The sequence below is a fragment of the Carlito syrichta genome, unplaced genomic scaffold, assembly GCF_000164805.1.
Source record: "Carlito syrichta isolate Samal-C Ts95f unplaced genomic scaffold, Tarsius_syrichta-2.0.1 Scaffold303273, whole genome shotgun sequence".
Lineage (NCBI taxonomy): Eukaryota > Metazoa > Chordata > Mammalia > Primates > Tarsiidae > Carlito > Carlito syrichta.
In genome coordinates, this window is record NW_007247369.1 from 133322 (window position 1) to 160097 (window position 26776).

The 26776-nt window shown below is 37.0% G+C and overlaps 1 protein-coding gene across 1 annotated transcript in view; it reads right to left on the bottom strand.

The window, feature by feature from the left end:
- Nucleotides 1-26776, bottom strand: part of DYNC2H1 (dynein cytoplasmic 2 heavy chain 1) — a gene marked incomplete at its 3' end in the record, with an annotated part of 198461 nt that overhangs the window by 127402 nt on the left and 44283 nt on the right. Inside the window, exons 26-35 of the mRNA XM_008058276.2 lie at nt 25438-25820; nt 23737-23869; nt 23520-23637; nt 20775-20887; nt 11508-11627; nt 7181-7331; nt 5074-5279; nt 3722-3904; nt 2276-2458; nt 260-483 (exon numbers count right to left, since the gene is read on the bottom strand). Of these exons, the coding sequence (XP_008056467.1) occupies nt 260-483; nt 2276-2458; nt 3722-3904; nt 5074-5279; nt 7181-7331; nt 11508-11627; nt 20775-20887; nt 23520-23637; nt 23737-23869; nt 25438-25820 (1814 nt within the window). The remainder of the gene's footprint in view (nt 1-259; nt 484-2275; nt 2459-3721; nt 3905-5073; nt 5280-7180; nt 7332-11507; nt 11628-20774; nt 20888-23519; nt 23638-23736; nt 23870-25437; nt 25821-26776) is intronic.

Genomic DNA, 26776 nt, shown 5'->3' on the forward strand with positions numbered 1-26776 from the left:
GAGACTCCAACTAAAAAAAAAAAAAAAAAATCAGAGGGCGTGAGACTCCAACTCAAAAAAAAAAGAAAAACAAGTAGCTTTGAGTCAGATGTTTTTATCGTTCAAATATAATCTTTCGCATCAACACCAAAAATAAATTAAAATATCAATATGAAAATCAAGAAATAGTACATTGGGAAGATGTGACAATGATCGCTAATAAACATAATGAACCATTAAAAATGCAAAACCAAAGAACATTTAAAACAGGAAAACTCACCTAGATAGATTGAAAATAGCTACCAATTTTCTGCCTAGTACTTTTGCATCTTTAAAGCCTTCTGAGTAGAGAATAACTTCTGCAATAAGCTCATTGTCTGGACGAGACATAGCTACTGGTCTGAAAAGCTGTTTAAGATTGTCAGGCAGTTTTTGTCTTCCTCCATAACCTTTTCCAGCAGGATTCATAGTGATAAAAATTCCAGAGTTAGAATTTATTTCTACCTGAAATATTAATTTCAAATATAAGCATCAGAGCCTTGAAATTATACATATAAAATATAGTGCCAACAGAAATTTTATTTTGACATGACTAGATAAACCTTGCACCCGAGCAAAAAGTAGCCACCAATGTACTAACCATCTCCTTACTCAACATACAGTAAATTCCTTAGGAACTACACTGTTTTACAGAGGTTCTTTATCATAGTCCTTTGAAGCTGAAAGCTTAAGAGATAGTAACTAATTTGATTATCTATTCGTTCATTCACAATGCTTACTAAAAGCCTTCTTTGCACTTAGCACTTTGTTAATTACACAAAGAAAATGCTGAACTAAAGTTAATAATGGTTTATGCCGTTTGGAGCTCATAATCTATCTCATATTACAGAGAGGAAATCATAGTGTAATAAATGTTATGACAGGGAAGAATTGAATGTAAGAGCATCTATAGGAGCATTTCAATAAAGCCCTAAAGAAAAAAGCTGAATAACTGTAAAAAAAAATTTTTTTAAAGCAGTGTAAGGCAACCCCTCGGGTCCCCTTCCACTATGGGAGCTTTTCTGTCCTCTCAGTAAATCCTGCTTTTTCACCTTCACACCCTCCATATGTCCCTCATTCCCCTGGAGGGGGAGGGGCAGCGCAAATGATGACTAGGCAATCAGTAAGCAGAAATGCCCAGAGTAGAAAAAGCAAAAACTCTGGCTGTATAAGAAAGAACAAAAGCAAGTTGGAGGAAATAAGAATTAAGGGAAAGTCTGTTTCTGCTTCAATTCTCACTAAGGTGGAAAAGATGTGATTATGTTTAAAGCCAATGGGGAATCAGTAGAGGAGAGAAGGCTGAAGCTACAACACAGGGTATGACTAGGAGACCATCCCTGGGATGTCGACTCCCGAGACCTGGGGCAAAGATGAGCTGCTGAGAGAAAGGACAACTTTCTTTGTAAGAAGAGGAAAAGGCAAAAAGTGAATGTGGAAGAAAGTACATTTTGATGGCAGAGAGGTGATTCTCATTTAATAGTTTATTCTTTTATCTTTGTGAAGAAGGGCTTAAGCTTCCTGTAAATAACATGCTAACAATGCAGAACTGTTCTCACTTTCTGCGCTACCCAGAAAAATGCGTATTGTGAAAATGTTACATATAACAGGATAATTTTACAGTACTTATAACTTTCAGTGTATTCAGCATTACACATTGTTGCAGAAGTTTATATTTTCTATTCAAATAAATTTGCATTCTAATGACATGAATGTGTATCTCCTATGGAGAAAAGTGAGGAACAGAATAGCTAAATGCTTATTGTTTTAATACTCATATAGAACAGTGATGAAAACAATGTGCTTCATTCTGTTCCTGGGCTTAAAAGTTTTTTTAAAACTGTGCTTCAGAGTTAGACAGACCGAAGTTCAATTCCCAGCTCCACAACTTATTATTACTTAAGAAGTCCTAGTTTCTTTATGCATAAAATAGAAAAAAATAATAATAACAGAATCGGCCTCAAAGAATCGTGGTATTAAGAGAGACAATACACTAAAGCAATGAGTACAGTGCCAGCACAGATAACATATATAATAATGCTAAGGTTATTATAACTGAATTATTAAACATTGAAAGTTTAAAGATAAATGGTGAAAGTGGGACCAAAAATAGTAAAGAACCTCGGGATATTTTACAGGCAGAAAGCCTAACATACTGGTCACAGATTAAAAACAAGGGAGCCAGGAGAAATAGAATACTGCCTGAGTGTGAGCAATGCCAAAATATTTTAGTTCTTTAAATTCCCAGCAGGCCCTGTACCTCCTTGCCAAGCAGTTCACACACACTCCTGTGATTCTTCAAGGCATCCTGAATTGTCTGGATCTGCGTAGAGACCGCTGACAGCACAGACTCCTCCAGCCTATTGAACTCATCAAAACAACCCCAGGCTCCACACTTCACCAAACCGACAAATATCCGCCCCATTGACTTCACATCAATGCCCTTGAAAACAACAAAAATTATATTTGTTACAAAATAATTAAAATTTCTGATAGTAACAATATTTTATGTCACTAATTAATAAAGTAATCACTTCACCCATCTACACCTCTAGGTAGCTACTCTTTCAAATCCTAGGGCGATTTCAAGGAATAAATAAAATAATGCATGTGAAAGCGTTCAGAAAAGTTCAAAGAACTAAGCATATATAAGGCAGCCAGGTGCTATTACTCACACCTGTAATGCCAGCACTTTGAAAGACCAAGGTGGGAGAACTACTTCAGCTTAGGAATTCAAGACCAGGCTGGGCAACATAGCAAGATCTCGTCTCTACAAAAAGTGAAAAAAAATTAGCCGGGTATGGTGGTGCTCCTGAAGTCCCAGTTACTTGGGAAGCTGAGGCAGAAGAACCAACTGAGTCCAGAAGGTCAAGGCTGCAGTGAGTCATCATCCTGTCACTGCACTCCAGCCTGGGCAACAAAGTGAGATCCCAACTCAAAAAAAAATTAATGTAACATTTTTCCTCTTCTACTCATCATTCTTCTTACTGAAAACATTTTTCAACTATGCAACATAAACCTTCATTCTGTATTTAAGTATATTTCTAATTAGCTGGGCATGGAGGCACAGCTCTAATCCCAGCTACTAGGGAGGCTGAGATGGAAGGACTGCCTGAGCTTAGGAGGTCAAGGTTTTGGTGGGCCATAATCATGCCACTAATTCCAACCTGGGCAGCAGACTGAGACCCCCAGTTCAAAAAACAATAATCATAAATATTTATTTGCAATAATTCTCTTTAGAAAAGTTTTGGGACTATGCTATGTGTAGCCTCTCTCCATTTTACTTTTCAATGAAAACATTTTTTTTTTTTGAGTCAGAGTCTCACTCCATCGCCCAGGCTAAAGTGCAGGGACACGATGATCACAGCTACTGCAGTGTCGAACTGCTGGGCTCAGGTCGTCCTTCCACCTCAGTCTTCCAAGTAGCTGGAAGCCGGCTAATTTTTTAATTTATTGTAGAGATGAGGTTTCACCACGTTGCCCAGGTTGGTCTCAAACCCCTGGGCTCTGGCAATCCTCTTGCCTCTGCCTCCCAAAGTGCTGGGATTACAGGCGTGAGCCACTGCACTGGGTGCTGAATTAAAATAAATTGTGTTTTCAAGTAATTTAAAAGTAGAATAATTTTTAAATAGAGTATTTTATATGCTAATAAAAACTAGTCTAAATATAATACATTACAGTATATTTTGATAATTATTTATTCTACCTCATCACAATTAAAAACTAAAACTTGTCTTCCAAGAAGTCCACCTAAAGCCTTTACTGATTCAGTTTTTCCAGTTCCAGCTGGTCCATAAGGGTTTCCTCCAAGTCCCATCTTCATGGCTTGCGTGAGAGTTAGGTAGCATTTGTCTGTCAACGGCGTATAAACCAACTTGGGAGCATTACCCTAAATGAGAAAAACACAAAGTCAGAGTACACACATTCTACTCAGCACTTATAAGTATTTATACAATGTGAGATTTTCGTTTAAAAGATTAAAATGCAACAAACAGGTTAAAGTTTTTAACATACAAAAACATTCACAATTTTTCTTAGTGAAAGCAGCTTTCTAAAGCACGAACTGAAATTTAACTTAGTTATTTTTCAAGAAAGTATTCCATTTTATCTTCAATTAATATACAGCTAAGTTTCAAAATTGTCTCTCAAGTTCTTGATAATGACACAAAGATGCTTCAAAGGGAAACAAATCCAAAATTAAACAATAATCATTCAATTTCATATTTTAAAATCATGTAAATTATTTCATTGAATCTTCTGAGTTCAACAAATCAGATCTACTTTGGAGATCTCAAAGGATAATTAAGTTGAAAAATTTCTTATGAAATTAATAATTTTAATACTAACTTATCAAATAACTCATAATTTCTACTAAATTGTAGGGAAAGCTGATTTTAATTCTAGTTGCCATTTATACAGTTTTTTCCTCAATGTAGGTAGAAAATCTGGGGTCTCAAAATACCTTTCTTTTTTTAAAGAGCCAACTGGCAGCTCTCCTGACACAGGCTTACTAATAAAATTGTCAAATATATTCTGATGACTGACTCATTATGATGGAGAAAGGCAGAGAAAATAGCCGGATTTTTTTAGAACAATTTACACGCACTAGGTCATGTATTTGAAATTCTTTTATCTTGCAAACTGAAAACATTTAGCAAACATATTTTAGCACAATTACAATTACACTCATTGTAAACAGGCACAAACCAAATTGCCTCTATTGTGCTTGCCTACACTCAGTTCTCCGTGGATCAAAGACACATTGCAAACTCTACGTAAACGCCACTCTACGAAAAGGCACATTTTTGAGAATTCAGTGCAACACTGGCAATATTTTAACTTTTTTGTAAACAGAATGATATTTTCTTTTTTCTTACATGGCAGCTTTTTAATTCTGAAAACAGAAAGCAGAAAACAGAAAACAGAAAGCAGACATACAAAAAGTTTTTTAAAAAATTACTACTTTAACAAAAATAATTCTTTCTTCCAAAAGCAAATTTCCTTTAAAGCAAATAATTTCTAACTGGAAAAATAAAACATTTCTACCATGCGTCATACCTGATATTCATAAGTATACTGAAGTTCAGAATCCACCATTTGAATATAGCATGTGTAATCACTTTTCATATAAAATCTAAGCTGCTTTTTCCAGGCCCAGTCTTCAGTACTATGAATTTGAACTTGGTTTAACTGCTTCACCACATCAATATTATGAATAATGTCAAGAATGAGTGCTTTAAGTTTAAGCTCCAGGATGCCCGATTCTGGACAAATAAACACAATTGGAAATACTATTAGCCTGTTATCTACATACTTTACAACAGAATTATATGTACAGGTGATTTCTGAACGACTTTAATGGCAACTTCATGATACATATGAAAGGCGTACAAATATAAATCATGCAAGTCAAAACAACGTCAAATCCACCAGTAAGAAAGAAATAAGAATTGTGTGTGTGAAAATAAAGGCATCAAAATTCAATGACAGCAGAGTTCCAGCTCTTTATCTAAAGGAGTAGTCTCCACCATGTTTCCTCCTTGAATGAAGGTATAAAACCTGGAATACATGCCCTGAACTGCTATTTAGAACTCTGAACAATATTAAATGTCATTAAACCGCAAACCAAAAACTGAGAACTGGTCACTGGGGGCACACATATGGGACAGATTGGAATAGCATTGCAAATACTTGAAAACAGAACTGACATGGGAATCAGAATCCACAGAAGGATGACAAGAACTTGTGGCGTGAATCCAGAAGGATCAGTTGCTAGAGCAAAAAATTCAACAGTCTTCAGGGGAATTTAAACAAGACTCAGACTCTCATAACACAATATTCAAAATGTTCATCATATCATCCAAAATTATTCAACATGCAAAGATCCTAGAATATCCTCAACTCACATACGAAAAGACAATCAATAGGTATCAGTATCAAGATGGCACAGATGTTGGAATTATCTGTAAAAGACTTTAAAACATTCTTATAAAAGTGCTCCAAGGAGTAAAGATGAATACTCTTGAAACAAACGGAAAGAGAGAATGTCTCAGCAAAGAAATAAAAAAATACATGAAGAACTAAATGGAAATGTTAAAGCTTTGAAAAACACAAAAACAATTTTAAAATCTCTAGATGAACTCAACACTGAAATGAAAATAATAGAGGAAAGAGTCAGTGTACTTGAAGACAGAGCAATAGAAATTATCCAGGCTGAATAAAGAGGAAACAGTAGTAAAAAAATCAAAGCCTCAGAGACCAGTGGGCCAATACTAAAAAGTTCAACATTCATGTCGTGAGAGACTGAGAAAGACAGGAGGAAGAGCATGATGCAAAAATTTGAATAATGGCTGAAAACTTCCCAAATTTGGGGGAAAAACACACCTAAAGATTCAAGCTCAGAGAACCCTAAGTAGAATACATGTAAAGATGTGTCTACATTATAAATAAACTATTGAAAACTAAAGAAAAATATAAAGTTGTGAATGCTGCCAGAAAAAACAATATATTATTACAGAAGAATAACAATTCAAATAATTGTAGTTTCCTCATAAGAAAACAAAGAGGTCAGAATGAGATGGAACAACATTTTTAAATGCTAAGAGTAAAAAACTGTCAACCCACTAAAGCCAGTGAAAAACTTTTCAGAAATAAAGGTGAAAGAAAGACATTCTTGGATAAAGGGAATCTATATGAGTTCATAGGCAGCAAATCCACACTAAAGGAAACACTGGAAGACATTCTTTGAACAGAAGCAAAATGACACCAGAAGAAAACCCAGAATATAAGGAATAAGGAAGGGCAGCAGAAATGGAAGACACCTGGATACATATAACAAATTATTCTTTTCCTCTTGAGTCTTTTCAAATACGTTTGATGCTTAAATGAAAAAATCACAACATAATCTCACAGAGTTTTCAGAGTATGTAGATGTAATAAAACAACTGCAACATAAAAAGGGGAAGACACAGAAACCTCTATGGTGGTAGGGTTTCTACATTTGAAGTAATAAAGTTTTGATTCTAAGCACAACATTTTAAAAATTGTGTATCTTGTAATTTCTAGAGTAATCACCAAGATAAATATGCAGTCAAAAACACAATAAATTAAGATAGAAGACCAAAAAGTATGTGCAAATAACCCAAATGGAACATTTTTTCCATACCAGTATTCCCTGGATCCTCAGAACCAGTATCGATGTTAGTATAGTGCTCTAACTTATTCACAAGTTGTGTTTCAATCTGATGAAGACTATGATCTTTGATTGCATTTTCCACATCTTCAGTGAATTTAATCTGCTCCGCCAAGCATAATATCTATTGAACAAAAAGAAATTATTTTTTAAAGGTAATTGACTTAGAAATATTTTATAAATTTAAGGAAAGAGGCCAGGTGCGATGGCTCACACCTGTAATCCCAGCACTTTGGGGGCAGAGGTAAGAGGATTGCCTGAGCCTAGGGGTTTGAAACCAGCCTGAGCAACTTGCTGAGACCTTGCCTCTACAATAAATCAAAAAATTAGCCAGTCGTGGTGGTGTGTGCCTGAAGTACCAGCTACTTGGAAGGCTGAGGCAGAAGGATCAACTAAGCCCAGCAGGTTGAGGCTGCGGTGATCGTGAATGTGCCACTGCACTCCATCCTGAGTGAATGAATGAGACTTTAACTCAAAATAAATAAGTAAATAAATAAATAAATTTAAATTTAAAAAATAAATTTAAGGAAAGACATCCTTTCCCATATTACCAATTGCAAATTGGATCCCTCCATCTGAATGTTATACTGGAACCCAAAGGATTAATAGAGAAAAAAGGAACGCCTCTACATTGTTGGTGGGAGTGTAAATTAGTACAACTACTGTGGAAAACCGTGTGACAATTCCTAAAAAATCTAAAAATTGACCTTCCATACAACCCAGCAATCCTCCTTCCGGGAATGTACCCAGAGGAATTCAAGTCATTCTACAAAAAAGAAACCTGCACACACATGTTTATCGCAGCATTATTCACAATAGCAAAAACATGGAACCAACCATGCTGCCCACCAAAGGTCGAGTGGATTTTAAAAATGTGGTACATATACATGATGGAATATTATACAGCCAGAAAGAAAAACAAAATTATGGACTCTGCAGCAACTTGGATGGATTTTGAGTCTTTGGTACTCAGTGACCTATCACAGAAACAAAGATATGAGTACCATAAGTACTTACACGTAAGTGGACCCTGAATATTTAACATAATACTATAAGAAAGGGATTGACAGTAGTAGGACACTGTTGGGGGTGGGGGGGAGGACACACAACATCAGTAAGGGCATCTGATCTCAAACCAGGCAAAGTAGGGACCAAAGAGAGGCCCAAAGTTTACCTGTACAATAACCACATATGTACCTAACCCTTAATTGTACCCCACATCTTTAAAATTTTTTAAAAAGCATTGTGTGATGCAGCCAAGCCTACTTCTCAGAACTCATTTCATACTACACTCTTATTTTCTAGTGCTAAAACCTACCAAGCTTATTGTATCCTCAGAACCCTTGTACTTGCTTCTCATAAATGGCTTATTGTTAACCAGCATCAACAAAGGTGTCAAAGTATGATGCACCTACTTAATAAAAGGGCTGTCTTCTATTAATAGCATTTCAAAATAATTTCTTAGTAGACCAGTCAAGTCTACAATACGAAAATTCCAATTTTCTCTTAAGTTAAGGCCTGTCTTAGTCTTACAATCTAACACTTATAAAAAGATCAAGGCAGACAGCTTTCTGGAATATTACCCATACAGCAAGGCTACTAATAAAGCAAAATATACATTTAAAGACCAGTCTTTGAAAACCTGTATCAAAATAGTCAGATACAGTACTTAGATGAACAAGAAAAACTGACATCCTCCTTTAAATTAAAGACACGATCCTCCAACATATAAATGTGCTATACCTGCTGGCCAATTACTATTGAACAATTTTCTTCCTGATATATACCTTTCAGCACCCAGATGAGTATCATCAAATGCTTCTATCAGATTAACTCAGTTATCTAACTATACATAAAATATATATATATATTAAATATATCTGCAAAAAACAAAAACTTATCACTGCAGGCAAGGTTGCTATCTTACTCTAACTTAAAACAGTCCATAAATATTATATTATGGCTCTTTTTTGGAAGAGAAAGTCAATTTGTAACTCTTTTCTAAGCAAAGTCATCTCCCAAACTCTGAGTTACAAAACTCACCAGCTTCTTTAATCAGGTATATGGTGAAGCATTTAAGCAGAACCAAATCTGCTTTTTAAGAAAAAGACTGCTCATTTCTTTTCATATCAAAATGTTCATTTGCCACCTCCAAGCCTAATACCCTGGTATGTGGATTTCCTTTCAGGCAACACTACTGAATTTCTATATTATAAATGCATGCCAATAGTCTCAATTTTTAACAGCTGCTACATAATTTCTGTGAGAAGCTAACAAAAGTTATAGTCACGATAGTAACAGGTTCTCAAATCACATTACCATTAAGATGGCTGGACAGGCATTAGCATTATTGATGACCTAAAACATAATGGCCAGTAAGTGTGCTCTGTAACCATTATAACCTTCAGAATGACTTGGCCATGGAGGTACTATTATACCCTCTTAACTGTCAAAGTATATTACTCAGAATAACCGGCAAAGGCAGCATTTAAACCATGCTGCCTCCTTCCCAGACCAGGAAATGCCTTCTCTACATTAATCCAGGTCCTTGCAAAAAGGGAACTGAACTATCAGTAGATAATACCCTGTACCAGAAATTCCTGTAGACCAGTTATACTATTCAATCCCCTTAGATAAATGCTCTTGAGAGAAATATTTCTTTTTTTTTGAGTTGGAGTCTCATTCTTGCCCAGGTTGGAGTGCAGTGGCATGCTCACTGCCACCACAGCCTCAACCTGCTGGGCACAGGCAATCCTTCCACCTCAGTCTTCCAAGTAGCTAGAGCTACAGGAACGCACCACCATGCCCAGCTAATTTTTTTAATTTACTGTAGAGACGATGTCTCACCAAGTTGCTGAGGCTGGTCTCGAACTTGCGGGCTCAAGCAATCCATTCGCCTTGGCCTCCCAAAGTGCTGGGATTACAGGCTTGAGCCATCAAGCCCAGCAAGATAAATATTTTTAACATCAACTGCTAGTAAACTAGGATTATTTGTTTGGTAACTGATGAACTATTAACATTTTTAGTAGTTCACACTTTTGCTTGACTGCTCCAGGGCCTTGAGGGAAGTGGCAGGCTAAAATTCAGCAACTTCCTTGAGTCTGTGTCTCCCACTACACTACGTCTCCTGACAGAACTGTCATCTTCCTAATCTAATTATTATGCAACTCTTGCTTCTATAGATTTTTTTTTTTATGTTGAGTCTTTTATTCTGAGTTGGCTTAAATTTTATCTGAAAGTTGACAGAATACTAGGAAACATTTTCAGAGGTAATAAAGTACCTTACCCTGACTTTATAATGTCACTGATTATTCAGTGATGATTACATTTATTTTTCTCTAAGAATTTAGCAAGATTTTTAAAAACACACTTTAGTTTGCCTCAAAATGCTAAAGGATACAAAAGGTATGTACCATAAAATAGCTCAGAACCTAAAATGCTCCAACCTTCCATACTTTAAAAGAACCAAGATAAAAACGTGTTCTAATAGCTACTAAATTTTTTAGTAGCTATTGGAACACGTTTTTATCTGAAAAGCAAGTACCTTTGAGAGCTGTTGGGTAGATTCTTCTGTGAGAAATCACAGAACATCCCAATGCTCACCTTTCAAGGTCCCTGAGAATCAAAGTTCCCGATGACCTATACCTGTAGCCTCAAACTGGACCAACTGCTGAACAAGGCAGGATGTTTTGTGCTGCATTTTGACATGGATTGGGCAAATGTTCAAGTCTCCAGTGTTCCGGGGGGAGGTCATACTTGCCCTTAGCTGCAGCAATCTCTGCAACCTACCACATGACCCAGCTCTCAAATTCCCACCTATTTTCCAGTCCCGTGTTGTAACTGTTTCGCACCTAAGTTAACCCTGCTAAGCTCCTGCCAGCTCCACCCTCTTAGGTGATCCCACAGGATAGGTAGAGGGTAGGAGACAGCAGTGTGAAAGATCCTGTGCCTCTCTGTCAAAGATGGACTAATCATCTGGAATGGGAAGCTCCACATGCTCGATTCCCCCTCCCCATCCGACTTACCACCAGCCTAGGCTGCGTGGATCTCAGCATGCCCTCACCTGAAAGCACCTGAATCACAGCAGGTTAATGGGGCCAGCAGAGAACTTCACGATCACGTAGTTCATCCCCACATTTCATAGTTGAGGGAACTGAGACCTTAAAGCTGAGCAGATTGTCCACTGACTGTTAACTCTTAGGCGACGGGTGACCAACGACGCCAGTTATCTGAGCCTCCTGAGCCCTAGGTTGGAGACCTGGCCGTGATACCATCCTACCTCTAGACATAAGCCCCTTACCTGTGAAGGGAACAAAGATGGGTCGACTGCACCTTGAGAACTTTGCCCGGTAGTAACGCATTCCTTCAACAACTGTTCCAAAGTTTGCTTCATTTCCAAGGCCAAATCATTCAACCAAGCCTGAAAATAAGACATAGAACAAATATATCATCTAATGACTAACTCTATTCTTTTATTTCAGGAGAGGGTATACAATTTCTTACTGACTATCACACTCCCAAAATGTGTTATAGGTATATATTTCTTTATTTTATTAATAAGCAGTTTAAAAATCTAAAGAAAACATTATTTTCAGAGCTAGGGATGAGTATGAAATCTCAAAAATCTGTGGCTATCACTATCCTAACTGTATCTATACAAGCCAATATAATACAAACATTTAAAAAGTAGCCCAGGCTGGGCACAGTGGCTCACACCTATAATCCCAGAACTTTGGGAGGCCAAGGCAAGAGGATTGCGTGAGCCCAGGAGCTTGAGACCAGCCTGAGCAACACAGCAAGAACTAATTTCTACAAAAAAAAAAAAAAAAAAAAAGTATCTGGGCATGCTGGTGCATTTCTCTAGTCCCTGCTATTTAAGAGGCTGAGGAGTGAGGGCTGCTTGAGCACAGTAGTTTGAGGCCGCAGTCAGATATTACACTTCAGTCTGGGCAAAAGAGTAAGACCCTAACTTAAAAAAAAAAAGAAGTATCCCATTCATTTCATAATCATGATGAATCAGAACCAGAGAGTTGGGCCAATACATGAGGGTCAAAGGCTGGCCAAGTCCCCTGGCTCATGCTATCCCCGTTGTAAGAAAGTTGTAACCATAGAAAAGAGATTGCTTCATCAGGGAGAACCATATTCTTTGGAGACACTAGGTTACCTTAAGGTGCAAACTAATTTTGTTCTAGTGTCAAAACAAGAGATTCCACCACTTGATTACAAATAAAAATAAATTAAAATTAAGATAATAGTGAAGATTGATAGAAACAATGAATGTTTATGATCACTTCTTTAAAAGTATCATTTGCATTAAAATAGAAGGGCAAAAACTATAATCTTAGTTTTTCATCATTATTTCCTTAAATTAAATCTAAGTCTAGCTATGTTTTCATCTGTAGGGCATGTTCCAGTAGTGAAAAGAGCATCAAATTTTAGCTATCTCAAAAGTCACTGCAGCTAAAGAGTGAGCAGTACAAGGCAAGAGACACACCTACTCTCCTCATCATCACAAGAGCTTCCAGAGTTTCAGCTTTTCCTTTGCTGGCATACCTGCTCCAGCCCCGTTACTAAAATTTAAGATTTTCATCTCTCTGTAGTTCTAACAAAACTACAGGGGGGAAAAAAAAACAAGAAAAAAAATCTTAACCAAACTTGAGAGCTACTTAGCAAACCTTCTATGCTATCAATCACCTGGTTTATGTACACAATATCCAATAAAACGTTGAGGACTGGCCAGGAATAAGTACTTTGCTGTACTCTACTGACATGCACATGCAGAGTCTCAGGAAGATGGCAGCAGAGGCAGTCGGATTGAGTCCCAGTGTAAGTGAGTGAGTGTATTGAAAATTTTGCAAACATGTCGTTAAGTGGACATGTGAGTGGCTGAGTAGGGACTTGGGAGTAAGTGGCCAGGGCTTTCCTGGTGAAGCAGCTGGTACCACAGCTGCTCTGCTTGGTCCCTAATGCTTCCCGGGACACAGAAGCCAAGCGCCACTTTTTTAAAATCAACAAAGCCCTTCTCGGGAAGAAGCTGCCGAGACAGACTGTCAGCTCCAGGCTCTGCCTCACCACTGCAGCGCCTGGCTGGACACTGACAGCAAGGACTGCTGAAGGAGCACAGCAAGGAAGCCCAGAGGCAGAGCCCCACTGGAGAAGATGAAAGAGGCAACTTGCCACCATCTTGAAAACGGGGCAGGAAAGTGCTCCAGCTTGCTCACCACAGAGTGATAGACCCAACCCGATCTCTGAAACCAGTGGATTAACTACTCAGAGGTGGATGGTGACCCAGAGGGAATATCCTGAAAGCACAAACTCTGGAGGGACAGGATGAGTGCTGAGTCTTGGATGCCCCACCCCCTACTCTGATTCAGCTTCAGGACAAAGGGTGTGGCCAGAAAAGGATAAGGAAGACCTCCAATCAGATCAATGGTGAGTCAGGGGCTGACCCAACCACCTCCTCCACAGCAGTCCTCTGAACATCAGTCCCACACCGCTGGGCCACGACTGAGAGGGACGAATCCAGGCGAAACCTGGACATCAGTCGCAATAGGAGGACTCCACTCCGGGATAAGCCACGCTGGGGCACACTCCCCCCACACCCGAACCTGGGAAAGAGACAATCCCGCACCTCCCCACCAGAGGAGATCCCCCTGACCATACTAGAGTGGGAAAGGAGGCCTGAAGCCCTACCCACTCCCACTGCCCCCTCCTCCTTCCCTGGGCCAGACGGGAGATTTTGAATGAGGTTGAAGCTTTGCAGGAGACAGCAGAGTGGCAGCTGAGAGGAACAACTACAGAAGCTGCCACCAGAGGGCAGGAGTTTTTTGTCTGTATAATTGTTTTATCATTTTTTTAATGTGTCATTTGTGCACAAATGTGTATGTGAAGGATCAATATGCATCTCCCCCATCTTTCTTTTTCCTCCTCTTTTTCTTTATTTCTTCTTTTGTTTTTTGTTTTCTGTTTATGTGTGTACATGAAGGATTGAGTGGTCACCTTTCCGTTTTTTTGTTTGTTTATTTTTGTTTTTCAATCTTCTCTTTGTGTGCACGAATACATGTGTGCGGGTTCAATTTGAATTTCTGTCTTTTCTTTTTTCCTCTTTTCATCTCCTTTCATTTTGGGTTGGGTATGTGTGTGTGTCTGGTTTTCTTGCTGTTATTTTTTGTTTGTTTTGCTTTGTTGTTATTCCAGTTAGTTTTGGGTGTGTGTGTGTGTGTGTGTGTGTGTGTGTGTGTGTGTGTATGTGTGTGTGTGTGTGTGTGTCTATGTATGTGTTTAACTGTTTTTTGCTTTGGTTTCTGACCTTGTTCTGTGGAATTTTTTATTTTATTTCTTTAATTTCTGTCAATCTTATTTTATTCTACTTTTATCTGTTCTCCTCATTGCTGTTACTGCATCTTGGATTCAGGGCGTACACAGACATACCACGGCGGCATCATAAAGAGTGGTGGTGGGACTGAGTCTCAGAGAACCCATACCACAATCAGTGAACACTGTGATTTGTGAGTAGTTTCTGAATCCTAGCTCCCCATCCCCCACTTTATTCAACTCTCAAAACAACAAGAGACAGCAAAGCTTCTCAACCACAGCACTGTTTCAAAGTAGAACAAATTCAGAACCCTGATCAGGAAACAATAGAGGACTGAGAAAACAGAAGTGAAAGCCTCTCCCACTGCCACTGAATAACAGAACTACAGAGAAAAGAAGAACTGTCATAAATGAAGAAAAATCAATGGAAAGCAGTGTTTCAAAGAGAAAACGCCTGAAAAATCAGACCACAGAGCCCAAAGAATAGAAGTCACCAATGACTGGCCCCAGAAAACAAATAAGATTAGGGAATGGATAAAAAGAGTGAATAAGACTCAAGAAAGACAAGATGCAACACTGAAAGAACTTGTAACAAAGATTTGGGGCATAAAAACATTCATTCAGGAAGTAAATAACAAGATGACAAGCATGGAAAGCATAATTAATCTAGCAGAAGAAAGAATCTCAGAACTTGAAGACCAAAACATAGAATTAGCCAATCTGTATAAAACATAGAAAGAAAGAATAAAGCCTACAAGAGATGTGATAATATCAAGAGGCTGATCTCTGCCTGACTGGCATCCCAGAAGAAGAAAGGGAAATGGAGAATACCTTGGAGCAAGTATTCCAGGAGGTTATCCAAGAAAACTTTTCCCATCTCACCAGATATGTGACCATCCAAACACAAGAGATACAGAGAACCCCTGCAAGACATCAAATGAGAAGACCAACCCCTAAACATAGAGTAATTCACCTACAAAAGGAGGCACAAAAGAAAAAATCCTAAAGGCAGCAAGAGAGAAAGGTCAGACTACATACTGGAGAAAACCAATCAGAAAAGCAGCAGACCTATCAGCAGAAACACTACAAGCTAGAAAGGACTGGAGTTCAATATTCAAAGTCCTCAAAGATAAACAATTTCAACCAAGAATTTCCTACCCAGCGAAGCTCAGCTTCATCAGAGATGGAAAACTAAAATCCTTCCCAGACATCTAATCCCTAAGAGATTATGCAGCTTCCAGACCAGCTCTATGACAGATGCTTAAAAGGTATTAGGCACAGAAGAAAGAAAAAAAAGAATGACTACGTACTTCCCAAGAGAACAGCAGAACAGAGAATCAACAGGGACTACATTAAGCCTGCAAACTTGAAAAAAAATACACATGCATCAACCCAAAAGCTAAAAGAAAACAAAGAAAAAAATTTTATAAGAACCTCAAGACAGAGATAAACGATCACATTTCAATAATCAGCCTGAATGTGAATGGACTAAGTGCACCAATGAAAAGACACAGAATGGCAAACTGGATAAAAAATCATGACCTAATAAGTAGCGGCATCAGGAAACTTATCTCACCATAAAGGAAGCTCACAGACTCAAAGTTAGTAAATGGAAAATGAGTTTCCAGGTGAATGGATCACAAAAGAAGGCAGGAGTCACGATCTTAATATCAGACAAAATAACCCTTAAGCTATCAAAAATTTAACAACATATGGAAGGGTAGTACATAATGATAAAAGGTTGAATCCATCAACAAGAAATATCCAAACTAAACATACATGCAACCCAACAGAGAAGTACCAGTGTTTATAAAGCAAATAGTAAGTAAACTAAAAAAAGATATTGACTCTAACACTATTACAGCTGGGGACTTAAATACCCCACTAACAACCACAGACAGATCATCAAGGCAAAAAATCAACAAAGAGAGCCAAAACCTCAACTTGATGCTCAACCAAATGCACTTAATAGATACCTACAAAATACTCCACAAAGCAACAAAAGAATATACATTTTTCTACTCATCACCACATGGAATGTACTCCAAGATCAAACATCCTCAGCCATAAATCAAGCAAAACCAAATTTCATAGGATCACACACTGCCATGCACCTTTCAGACCACAGTAGAATAAAAATAAATATTAACAATGACAAAATTCCCTCAAAACCCACAAAGACATGGACACTAAACAGCATGATGCTGAACAACTACTGGGTCAACACAGAAATCAAAACAGAAACTAAAAGATTCCTGTAAATAAATGAAAATGAAGAGGCATCCTACCAAAACCTATGGGATGCCATGAGAACAGCTCTAAGAGGGGAATTTATATCCCTATGAACATACATCAAGAAAATGGAAAGATCACAGCTTAACAGCCTAACAAATCACCTAAGAGAGCTGGACAGACAGGTCCACCAAAACCCGAACTTAACTTTGGTTCTTTGAAAGAAAAAGCAAGACTGATGGACCCCTACCTAGAATGACCAAGAGAGAAAAAGTCCAAATAAACACAATAAGATCAAATCACAACTGACCCCAAAGAAATACAAAAGATTATCAGAGATCACTATGCACACCTGTATAGAATCAAACTTGATAACCAAAATAAAATGGAAGACTTTTTGACATCACACAACATCCCAAGGTTGAAACAGGAAGATATTGAGACATTAAATAGACCAATAACAACCCAGGAAATTGACTTCATCATAAGAAAACTACTCACCAAAAAAAAAAAAAAAAACCTGGACAAGATGGCTTCCCAGCGGAATTCTACAGTACGTACAACGAAGAGCTGATACAAATCCTACTGAAAGTATTCCAGGCAATTGAGAAAGAATGCGCACCAACTCATTTTACAAAGCTAACATCACACTAATACTCAACTGGGTAAAGATCCAACAAAAAAAGAGAACTACAGGCCAGTATCCCTAATGAACACAGACAAAAAATTCTCCAAGATTCTAGCAAATGAGATCCAACAACATATCTCAAAAATCATCCACCATGACCAGGTAGGCTTCATCCCCAGGATGAAGGGCTGGTTCAACATTCACAAGACCATTAATGTAATTAAATACATCAACAGATGTAAAAACAAGAACCACATGATTATATCATTAGATGCAAAAAAAGTTTTTTATAAAATCTTGTATCCCTTCTTGATTAAAAACCCTCAAACACCTAGGCATAGAGGAACATACCTCAAAATAGTAAATGCCATCTACAATAAATGCATAGCATATTGCTAAATGCACAGAAACTGGAAATATTTCCCCTGAAAATCAGAACAAGACAAGGCTGACCACTCTCACCCCTCTTGTTCAACACTGTGTTGGAAGTCCTAGCTAGAGCAATTAGACAAGAGAAAGAAATCAGGGATATCCAAATGGGAAAAGAAGAAGTTAAGTTATCCCTCTTTTGCCAATGATATCATCCTATAATACCTCAAAAACCCAAGAAAATCTGTCAATAAGCTGCTTTCACTGATAAAGGACTTTGGCAAAGTCTCGGGGTAAAAATAAAAGTGCAAAAGACAGTTGCGTTCTTATACACCAACAGCAAGCAGGCAGAGAACCAAATAAAAATCACAATCCCATTCACAATAGTCACACAAAAAAATGAAATACGTCAGCATCTTCCTAACCAGAAAAGTGAAAGACCTTTACAATGAGAACTACAAAACACTGCTCAAAGAAATCCAAGAAGACACAAACAAATGAAAAACTATTCCATGCTCATGGATTGGAAGAATCAACATTGTTGAGATGTCCATCCTACCAAAGGCAATCTACAGATTCACCACAATATCAATTAAATTACCAACACCATTCTTCTCAGACCTGGAAAAAACAATAAAGAAATTCAAATGGAAATATAAATGACCACGAATAGCTAAAACAATCCTCGCAAAAGAAACAAAGCAGGAAGTATCATACTTCCAGTCTTTAAACTTTATTATAAGGCTACAATAACCAAAACAGCCTGGTATTGGTACAAGAATAGGTATATGGACCAATGGAACAGGACAGAGATTCCAGAAGCAAAACCTCAATTTCTCAACCAACTCATCTTCAACAAAGCCTCCACTAACAACCACTAGGGAGAGAAGAACCTATTCAGTAAATGATGCTGGGAAAACTAGCTGACCACATGCACAAGATTGAAACAGGACCCCTACCTATCACCATACACAAAAATCAACTCTATATGGATCAAAGACCTAAACATAAAACCTTCAACTATAAGAATCTTAGAAAATGTAGACAATACCCTTATAGAAATTGGAACTGGCAACCAATTCCTGATCAAAACCCAAAGTGCCCTGGCCATGAGAGGTAAGATAGGCAATTGGGACTTCATCACACTGAATAGCCGCTGCAAAGCAAAAAAACATCAAAAGTGGGGAGACAACCCACAGAATGGGAAAAATACTTGCCAACTGTATATCTGACAAAGGCCTAACATCCAGGATCTCTAAGAAACTCAAACATGTGGAGAGGAAAAAAAACAAACAGCTCCATTAAAAAGTGGGAGACAGACATGAATAGACACTTCTCAAAAGAACATATATGGGCAGCCAACAGACACAGGAAAAAGTGCTCAGCCTCAGTAATCATGAAAGAAATGCATATCAAAACCACACTGAGAAGCCACCTAACCCCAGTAAGAATGGTCATCATTAATAAAACAAACAACAACAGGTGCTGGTGAGGATGTTGAAAAAAAGGAATTCTTCTACATTGCTGGTGGGAATGCAAACTAGTTCAACCTCTTTGTCGATTTCTAAAAGAATTAGACATTGACCTTCCATATAACCCGGCAATCCCCCTACTGGGAATATACCTGGAGGAACTCAAATCATTCTACAAAAAAGGTACCTGCACATGCATGTTTATTGCAGCACTATTCAAAATAGCAAAAACATGGAACCAAGCATGCTGCCCATCGAAACTGGACTGGATAAAAAAAAATGTGGTACATATACACAATGGAATATTACACAGCCATAAAGAAGGATAAACATATGGACTTTGTAGCAACGTGAATGGATTTAGAGACCATGATACTTACTGATCTATCACAGAAACAAAGAACAGAGTACCACATGTTCTCACTCATATGCGGACCCTGAACATTTACCATAATACTGTAAGAAAAGGATTGGCAGTAACGGGATATGGCCAGGGTTGGGGAGGGACACAACATCAGTAAAGATACCTGATCCCAAACCAGGCAAAGTGGGGACCAAAGGGAGGCCCAAGCTTTATATAATGACAACTTATATACTTAACCCTGAATTGTACCCCACATCTTTAAAATAAAAATTAAAAGAAAGATATGCACATGATAAAGCATGGTCCTAATTATTAGTTAGAAGATAATTTTGGGACCGGAAAATTACAATTAATGTGATGCAACCTATTGCTGGTTGGTTTTAGCTGTATGCCTATAATAGGCCTTTGATCATTCACTTTCAGGCCTGCAGAATGATAGTTGTTCTATAAATGCACTTGTTTCAAGCTTACTTGTTCACCCGAATCATCTTGTACAATTTGTATTTTAAAAAGTCAAGATAGCTAAAATTTCTTGAATACTTATGTTGCAAGCACTATATGGTATATTGATTTAAAGCCCAGTATCTAATTCAATTTTCAACAGAAAGTCTTTGCAACAGATAGAGTTGAACATCTCTAATCCAAAAATCTGAAATTCAAAAATGTTTCAAAATCAGAAACTTGTTGAACTAGATATGATCATCAAAGGAAATGCTTATTGGAGCATTCTGAATTTTAGATTAGGGATGCTAAACCAGTAAAATGCAAATATTCCAAAATCCAACAAACTCAGAAATCTGAAAGACGTCTGGTCCCAAGCATTTTGGACAATAGATGCTCAACCTGTACTGAGATTCCCATTTGCTGATAAGAAAACTAAGTCTCTAATTCACACAGCTAATAAAGTTGTGGAGTTAAGATTAATACCCTAATAAGTTGTAGAGCTAAGATTAACACCCAAATCTTTTTTTCTCAAAGCCAGTGTTCTTTTCATAATTACATGCAGCCTTCCAAAAAATGAAATGTGATATTGTTTTTAACATCAAAACACTTTAAGCCTAATAAAAGATATGAGATGAATTTCCTAAAAGATCTAAATTGACCAATTTTACTCTCCTAAACTATTTCTTATACAAAGTTCACATACTTAATTCTTTTTATTTACATATTTAAAAAAGAATTGCTTACTTCTACATTATTTGATAGAAGAACTTTATTTTTAAAAGGTACAACTTCTCCCTCTAAAGACTTCATTGCTGTTATATGTTTTGATTCTTCATCAAAGCATACACTGTTAATACCTGTAATACCAAAAGCAACGATTTAAATGCAAAAGGATTAAAAATATAATTACTAGATCTATGTATATCACAATATATAATATGTAACCCATAATATATATTATAATGTAATAGAATTATAATGTATCTCACATAATATGTAGTGTTCCTAGTATTTAAATGTCCTAGTGAGAAAAAAATCACTTTCTTGATCGATATTCTTATCATTATTTTAAAATATTTCTTATCAATACAAACTATTCATGACACAACTCATTGGTAGTTTTACTGTGCATTTAGATATCTGTAGGTCTCTTAATTCATTCATTCCCACCATTTTCCAGAAACAATTTTAGGCAACCTTCTCAACAAATGCACACTAATCAATCAGTAAGAAATGTCCTAACTAATACCCTTTTGGTAGGAGTCTAAAATGTTACAATCTCTCTGGAAAATGACTTGGCAATTTCTTTAAAAATTAAACATATACTTACTAAATGACTTAGGAATTCCACAAGTACATATTGATCCAATAGAAACAAAACATATATCCACAAAAAGACTTGCATGAATGTTCACAACAGCTTTATTTATGATAGCCAAAAACTGGAAATAACCCAAATGTCCATCAACAGCTAAATGGATAAACTGTGGTATATTCAAACAATGGAATACTATTCAGCAAAGAATAGGAGTGAAATATAATTTTAAGTATCTCAAGAAAATATGCTGAGCAAAAAATGCCAGACACAAATTAGTGCATAAGAATATAGACCGATTGCCAGGGCAGTGGCTCATGCCTTTAATTCCAGCACTTTGGGAGGAAAGGGTGAGAGGACTTCCTGGGCCCAGGGGTTCAAGACCAGCCTAGGCAACTTAGCAAGATTTCATCTCTATAGTTAAAAAAAAATTAGCTGGGCATTATGGCATGTGCCTGTAGTCCCAGCTACTTGGAATGTTGAGGTGGAAGGATAGCCTGAGCCCAGAAGTCGAGGTTGCAGTAGCCATAATCATGCCATTGCACTCCAACCTAGGCGACAGATAGAGACTGACTCAAAAATAATAATAATAATAATGCAGACTGATAATTTACTTAAATATACTTCTAGAAACGGCAGAAACTAATCTACAGTGATAGGAATCAGATCAGTGCTTCCTGGAACAGAGTGAAGCAGGAAGAGAAGAGGGTGGAAATGACCCCAGGAGCCTGAGAAACTCTCTCTGTTGATGGAAAGGAAAACGTTTTCTATCTTGTCTGGAGTGGTAGTTAAACAAGTGAATATATGTGTCAAAACTCATCAAACCATACACTTACAATATAAGCATGTATGATGTGTAAATTATGTCAGTAAAGTTATTTTTAAAGTACTAAAATCACTTTCCTAGAAGAGGTAGTACCAACATCATTATAGAGAGCTTAGACAAGAGACAAAAAGATAAGGGGAAAAGGGAGGACAAATAAAACGACCCTTCCCCATTTGAACTGACATCCCACTTTATGTATGTAAAAAACTTAAAACATATTACCTCCTTCTGCTCTTCAGGAAAAAACCTAAGTTATCATTTGCAATATAAAGAAAACTAAATTTTAGAAAGGTAAATGAGTACTGAGTAATAACTAGCAGAGACAGAGCTTAAATGCACGCCTTTGGATTTCAAGAGCTCTTTCAACACTTCCCATCGCCCAAATCAAAGTTATAGATTTAACCATCCTATGCCTTCAGATACACAGGAGTCGGTAAACATTTCTGCAAAGGCCAGAGAGTAAACATCTTAAATTTAATGGGCCCTACGATCTGTCTACAACTCAAGTCTGCACTCACAACATAAAAACAGCCACAGACAATACATAAACTACCAGGCATAGTTATGTTTCAACAAAACTTTATTTGCAGAACAACAGGTAGTGAGCCAGATTTGGTCCATGGGCTACATTTTGTTGAACCCTGATTATAAGCAAAAATAATGGAAATCTTTCACTTCTTAAATTCACTTTGAAAAAAACTATAGCTCTTTCCATAGAGCTGCTTGCTCTACACATAGACTCGTTTGCTTGCTCTTTTCAAGCAATGAAATAGTTTGAGAAAGTAAGTCATCATTTTTACAACCAATCTATTCTATGTGCCGCTAATAAATAACCCATGGAAGTGGCTCAGCAACATCAAAGCACACGGCTAACCACACTTTCCTCCAAGTGCTCTCACCCACCCCCATAGCTCAAGTGTCGCCTCTGCACAATGATTCCCAACCCCACAGCCTCATCCAGGTCTCTCCGCTGACGATATCGCGTTGGATGTCTCTCAGGAGACCTTCAACTCAGCAATGAAGGGGCATGATCTCCTTCACTCCAGGCCTCTGCACAGTCTTCCCTCTGCCTGTCTATGCATTCCTCAGATCTCATCATAGCTGTCGCCTTCTCCATGATGCCCTACATCTCAGCTAAATGCCCTCCCAGATGTACACATGCGTATGTCAATCACAGAAATTGTCACACTGTATTGAATGTGTAAACTTACAACTTTGTCTCCCCCATTAAACTGTAAGTTATTTGAGTGGATGAACTATATTTAATTCAATAGTCTAAAAGCCTAAAATTAGGCCTGGCACATAGATGAAATTCATTAATATTTGTCAAATAAATGTTGACTCCTACCAGCAAATAGCTTCTTAAGATGAGACTGAATCACTGATGGGTTGGTAGACTGGCCCAATATTTCTAATAAATCATCATCACCAATGAAATAAAATCTTGGGAATGCTGACCGTTTTTCCTAATAAAAATAAAAACAAGAAAATAGCTTTCTCTTTTTAAATAATTAAGATATTAATTACTTTACAATTTACATATAGAGTTTCTTAAAAAAACATGCCTCCAAAAATTCATTTAATGATTTCTGACATCTCTGAAGCTGATCAAGAATCGTTAGTAGAGAATTTCTGATTCCTGCATGAGTAGTTAATGTTGTGACTCTGTTGTCCTTCTTGATGTCGGACATTATAGATCTACAAAAGAAAAAAAAATTATTTTCACATCTATTTTAACAATTTTATGGCTAAGAGAGGGAGATTACATTTTTTTGACTGCTTGAAACAAACTAGAGATAACACTATCATAACAGTAATATATCATTATGCCTCTAATAAATAATGCCAAAAAATAATAACATCCCATTACCATTTTTAAATTCCCACATTACAAATTATCTTATATATTCATTTACTGAACAAAAATGAAGCCCTACCCCATAGAGTTAATGATACAGTGAAGAGAAAGACATTAAAATAATTTCTCAAAATGTTTAACTAAAATTGTGACAAATACTAAGAAGAAAAGCACAAAGTGGCTAACAGGCAATCTATAACCTAAGACTTCTTTGAGGAAATGCTTTCAGCTGATAAACGAGTGATGAGTAAAAAGCCAATGAGCAGGAAGGAGTTTCTGGCAAAAATCCTGGGAAAGAGCTGTTCACGTCTGAGGAACTAAAGGCCGAGTCACCAAAACACAAAGGAGAGCAGCACAAGAAAAAGAAAGAACTAAGCAACGAGGAGTTCATGCTTTATCTCTGGAGCAATGGGAAACCATTTAAAGTTTTACTCACCAGAGTCAAAGAAAGAAGTGCTGACACTGCATTTTTAAACAATTGCTCTGGCTGTTGTGTGAAAAACTTATATGCAAGATCAAATCAGGATGCAGTAGTCCAAGTGAGAGAATAAGGAATTTCAAAACAGAATGGAAGAAGCTCGGATAGAAAAGGTGTTCGATTCAAGATACAGTAGGTAAGTAAACAGATACAAAATTTGGTAACTTAATTGTGTATAGAAAGGAGGGAGAGGAAGAGATCAAAGATGTCCAACACACTCCTGCTTTCAGCAAATACATGATGCCACATAGCAAGACAGGAATAGAAAGAGAAAAATGTTGCGCAATTACTGGGGAGTAAGCTCGTGAATTCAGTTTTGACCTATTGGCTGAGAATCCTCAGTAGATTTGAAGCTCAGAAGAGAAATATGGGCTGTTCATATCAGTGGAGGAGACCTCAGCAAACAGAAGAAAACTGACACTGAGAGTGGCTGAGATGACCTAGCGAGAGAGTACAAAGTGAGAAACGGACTGAAGGTTGAAGATGTGGAGAGAGCAGAGAACTAGGTACTAGCAGGAGACCAGAGAGATTGTCAGAAAACCAAGACAGGATAACGTCATAGAAGCCAAGGGAAAGAACAGACTTAACAAGAAAAAGAAACACTCAGTCCTTTTAAATACTACTGAGAAATAAAGTAAAATAAGAAATGAAAACTGTCCACTGAATTTAAAATAGAAAGGTAACTGGTGATTTTAGGAAGTGTATATATATGTATATTAGGTAGAATGGTAATGACAGTGACCAAACCAAAATGGTTCAAAAAATAAAAATGCTTGAATGAGAGTAACAGCTTCTCAAAGGACCCACCAGAGAAAGAGGCTGAATACACAGAGAACACCAATGTACAAGTAAAGCTTGTATTTAGCACTTCAAAATATGAATGAGCAAAAAACTGTCATATGTGTCTATGTTGTACATGGTTTTACTGACCTAAAATCTTCATCAACTCTGTTGAAGCGTGTCTGTTCTTTTGGCAATGCCCCTCGGCCAAAAATGGGTTCCAAATATACCCATTTTCTCTGAATATGATTTAAATTCTGCAGGTACTCATCTAATGTTGCAAGTTTTTTTTCCCAAACTGACACTTTATCTTCAAATCCCTTATAATAAGGAGAATCCTTTAAGGACTGAAGAAGGCATCGGTTATCTCCAACCTGATTTACTGTATCTTTCCAGTCTTTAATCAGCTTGATAGTTCGACTTTGGCTGTCTTCATAATCAGTCAATGTAAACACTGCTCCAACTCCCCAAAGATCAAGTTCACGTAAAGCTTCTCTGATTGTAACTTCACCTTGTGCCCGACTATTTAAATCCTATTTAACACAAAATAGCCATATTTATTTCAATATTAATTAATTTCATCACACAAGTAAGTCATTAAAAATACATTTTATAAGAAAATATATTTTATCTGGCTTTCCATCATGGGCAAAAAATAAATTAAGTAGATATATTTTACATGTAATCCAAGAGAATTACTGGCTACTGTACCAAAGCATATTAGATACTAAATATCCTGGTTCACCTGGTCAAAGTATATACAAAGTTCTACCTATACTTTTTTACTTCTAGACAAGAAAAGCAGAAAATTCAAGCAACCATCACAAAAGACAAAACAAATCTGACTTATTTAAAGTTTTGTATATCAAAAGGCCAAGAATTGGTAAAGCAGAACTTCAGAAATGTTACTGTAAATTCTGATACATCTAAAATGATTAACAATCAACTAAAGTTATCTCCTGGAGAAGGCATTCTTTATAACGTCTCAAGATTATCTAAACATGTTCCAGGACTACTAACAAATGTGAAGATTTACTTTTTGGATAGGAAGTATATCAAGAGTCTTTATATTTTTGAATAGTCAGATAGATGCAACATAGAAAGTCTGCCAAGAATTGTGACAACTCTTACTTTTATCTGAGACCTTTTCTAAACTTGATTAGCAAACTGGCTCTTGGTTTAGTCTCAAATTCTGTATCCCCTGGCTTCTATTTGTAACATATCACATGATTTTAAATGTATTTTATACAAAATGATCTGTATTTGCCTTTTTTCAATTAAAACTGACTCCTTCTTGAAGGAACACTTTTTTGGTATTTCATATTTTTTCCCTCACAAAGAAGAGATTTCAGCTGCATTGTTTTCATATCCACATGCACAATGCCAGACAGATTTGGATGCATTAGTAACGAAATAATGAAATACCATCACTATTTTAAGGGAAGAAAAAAGCTAAGTTGCTATTTTTCTTAAACAACAAAAATATGAA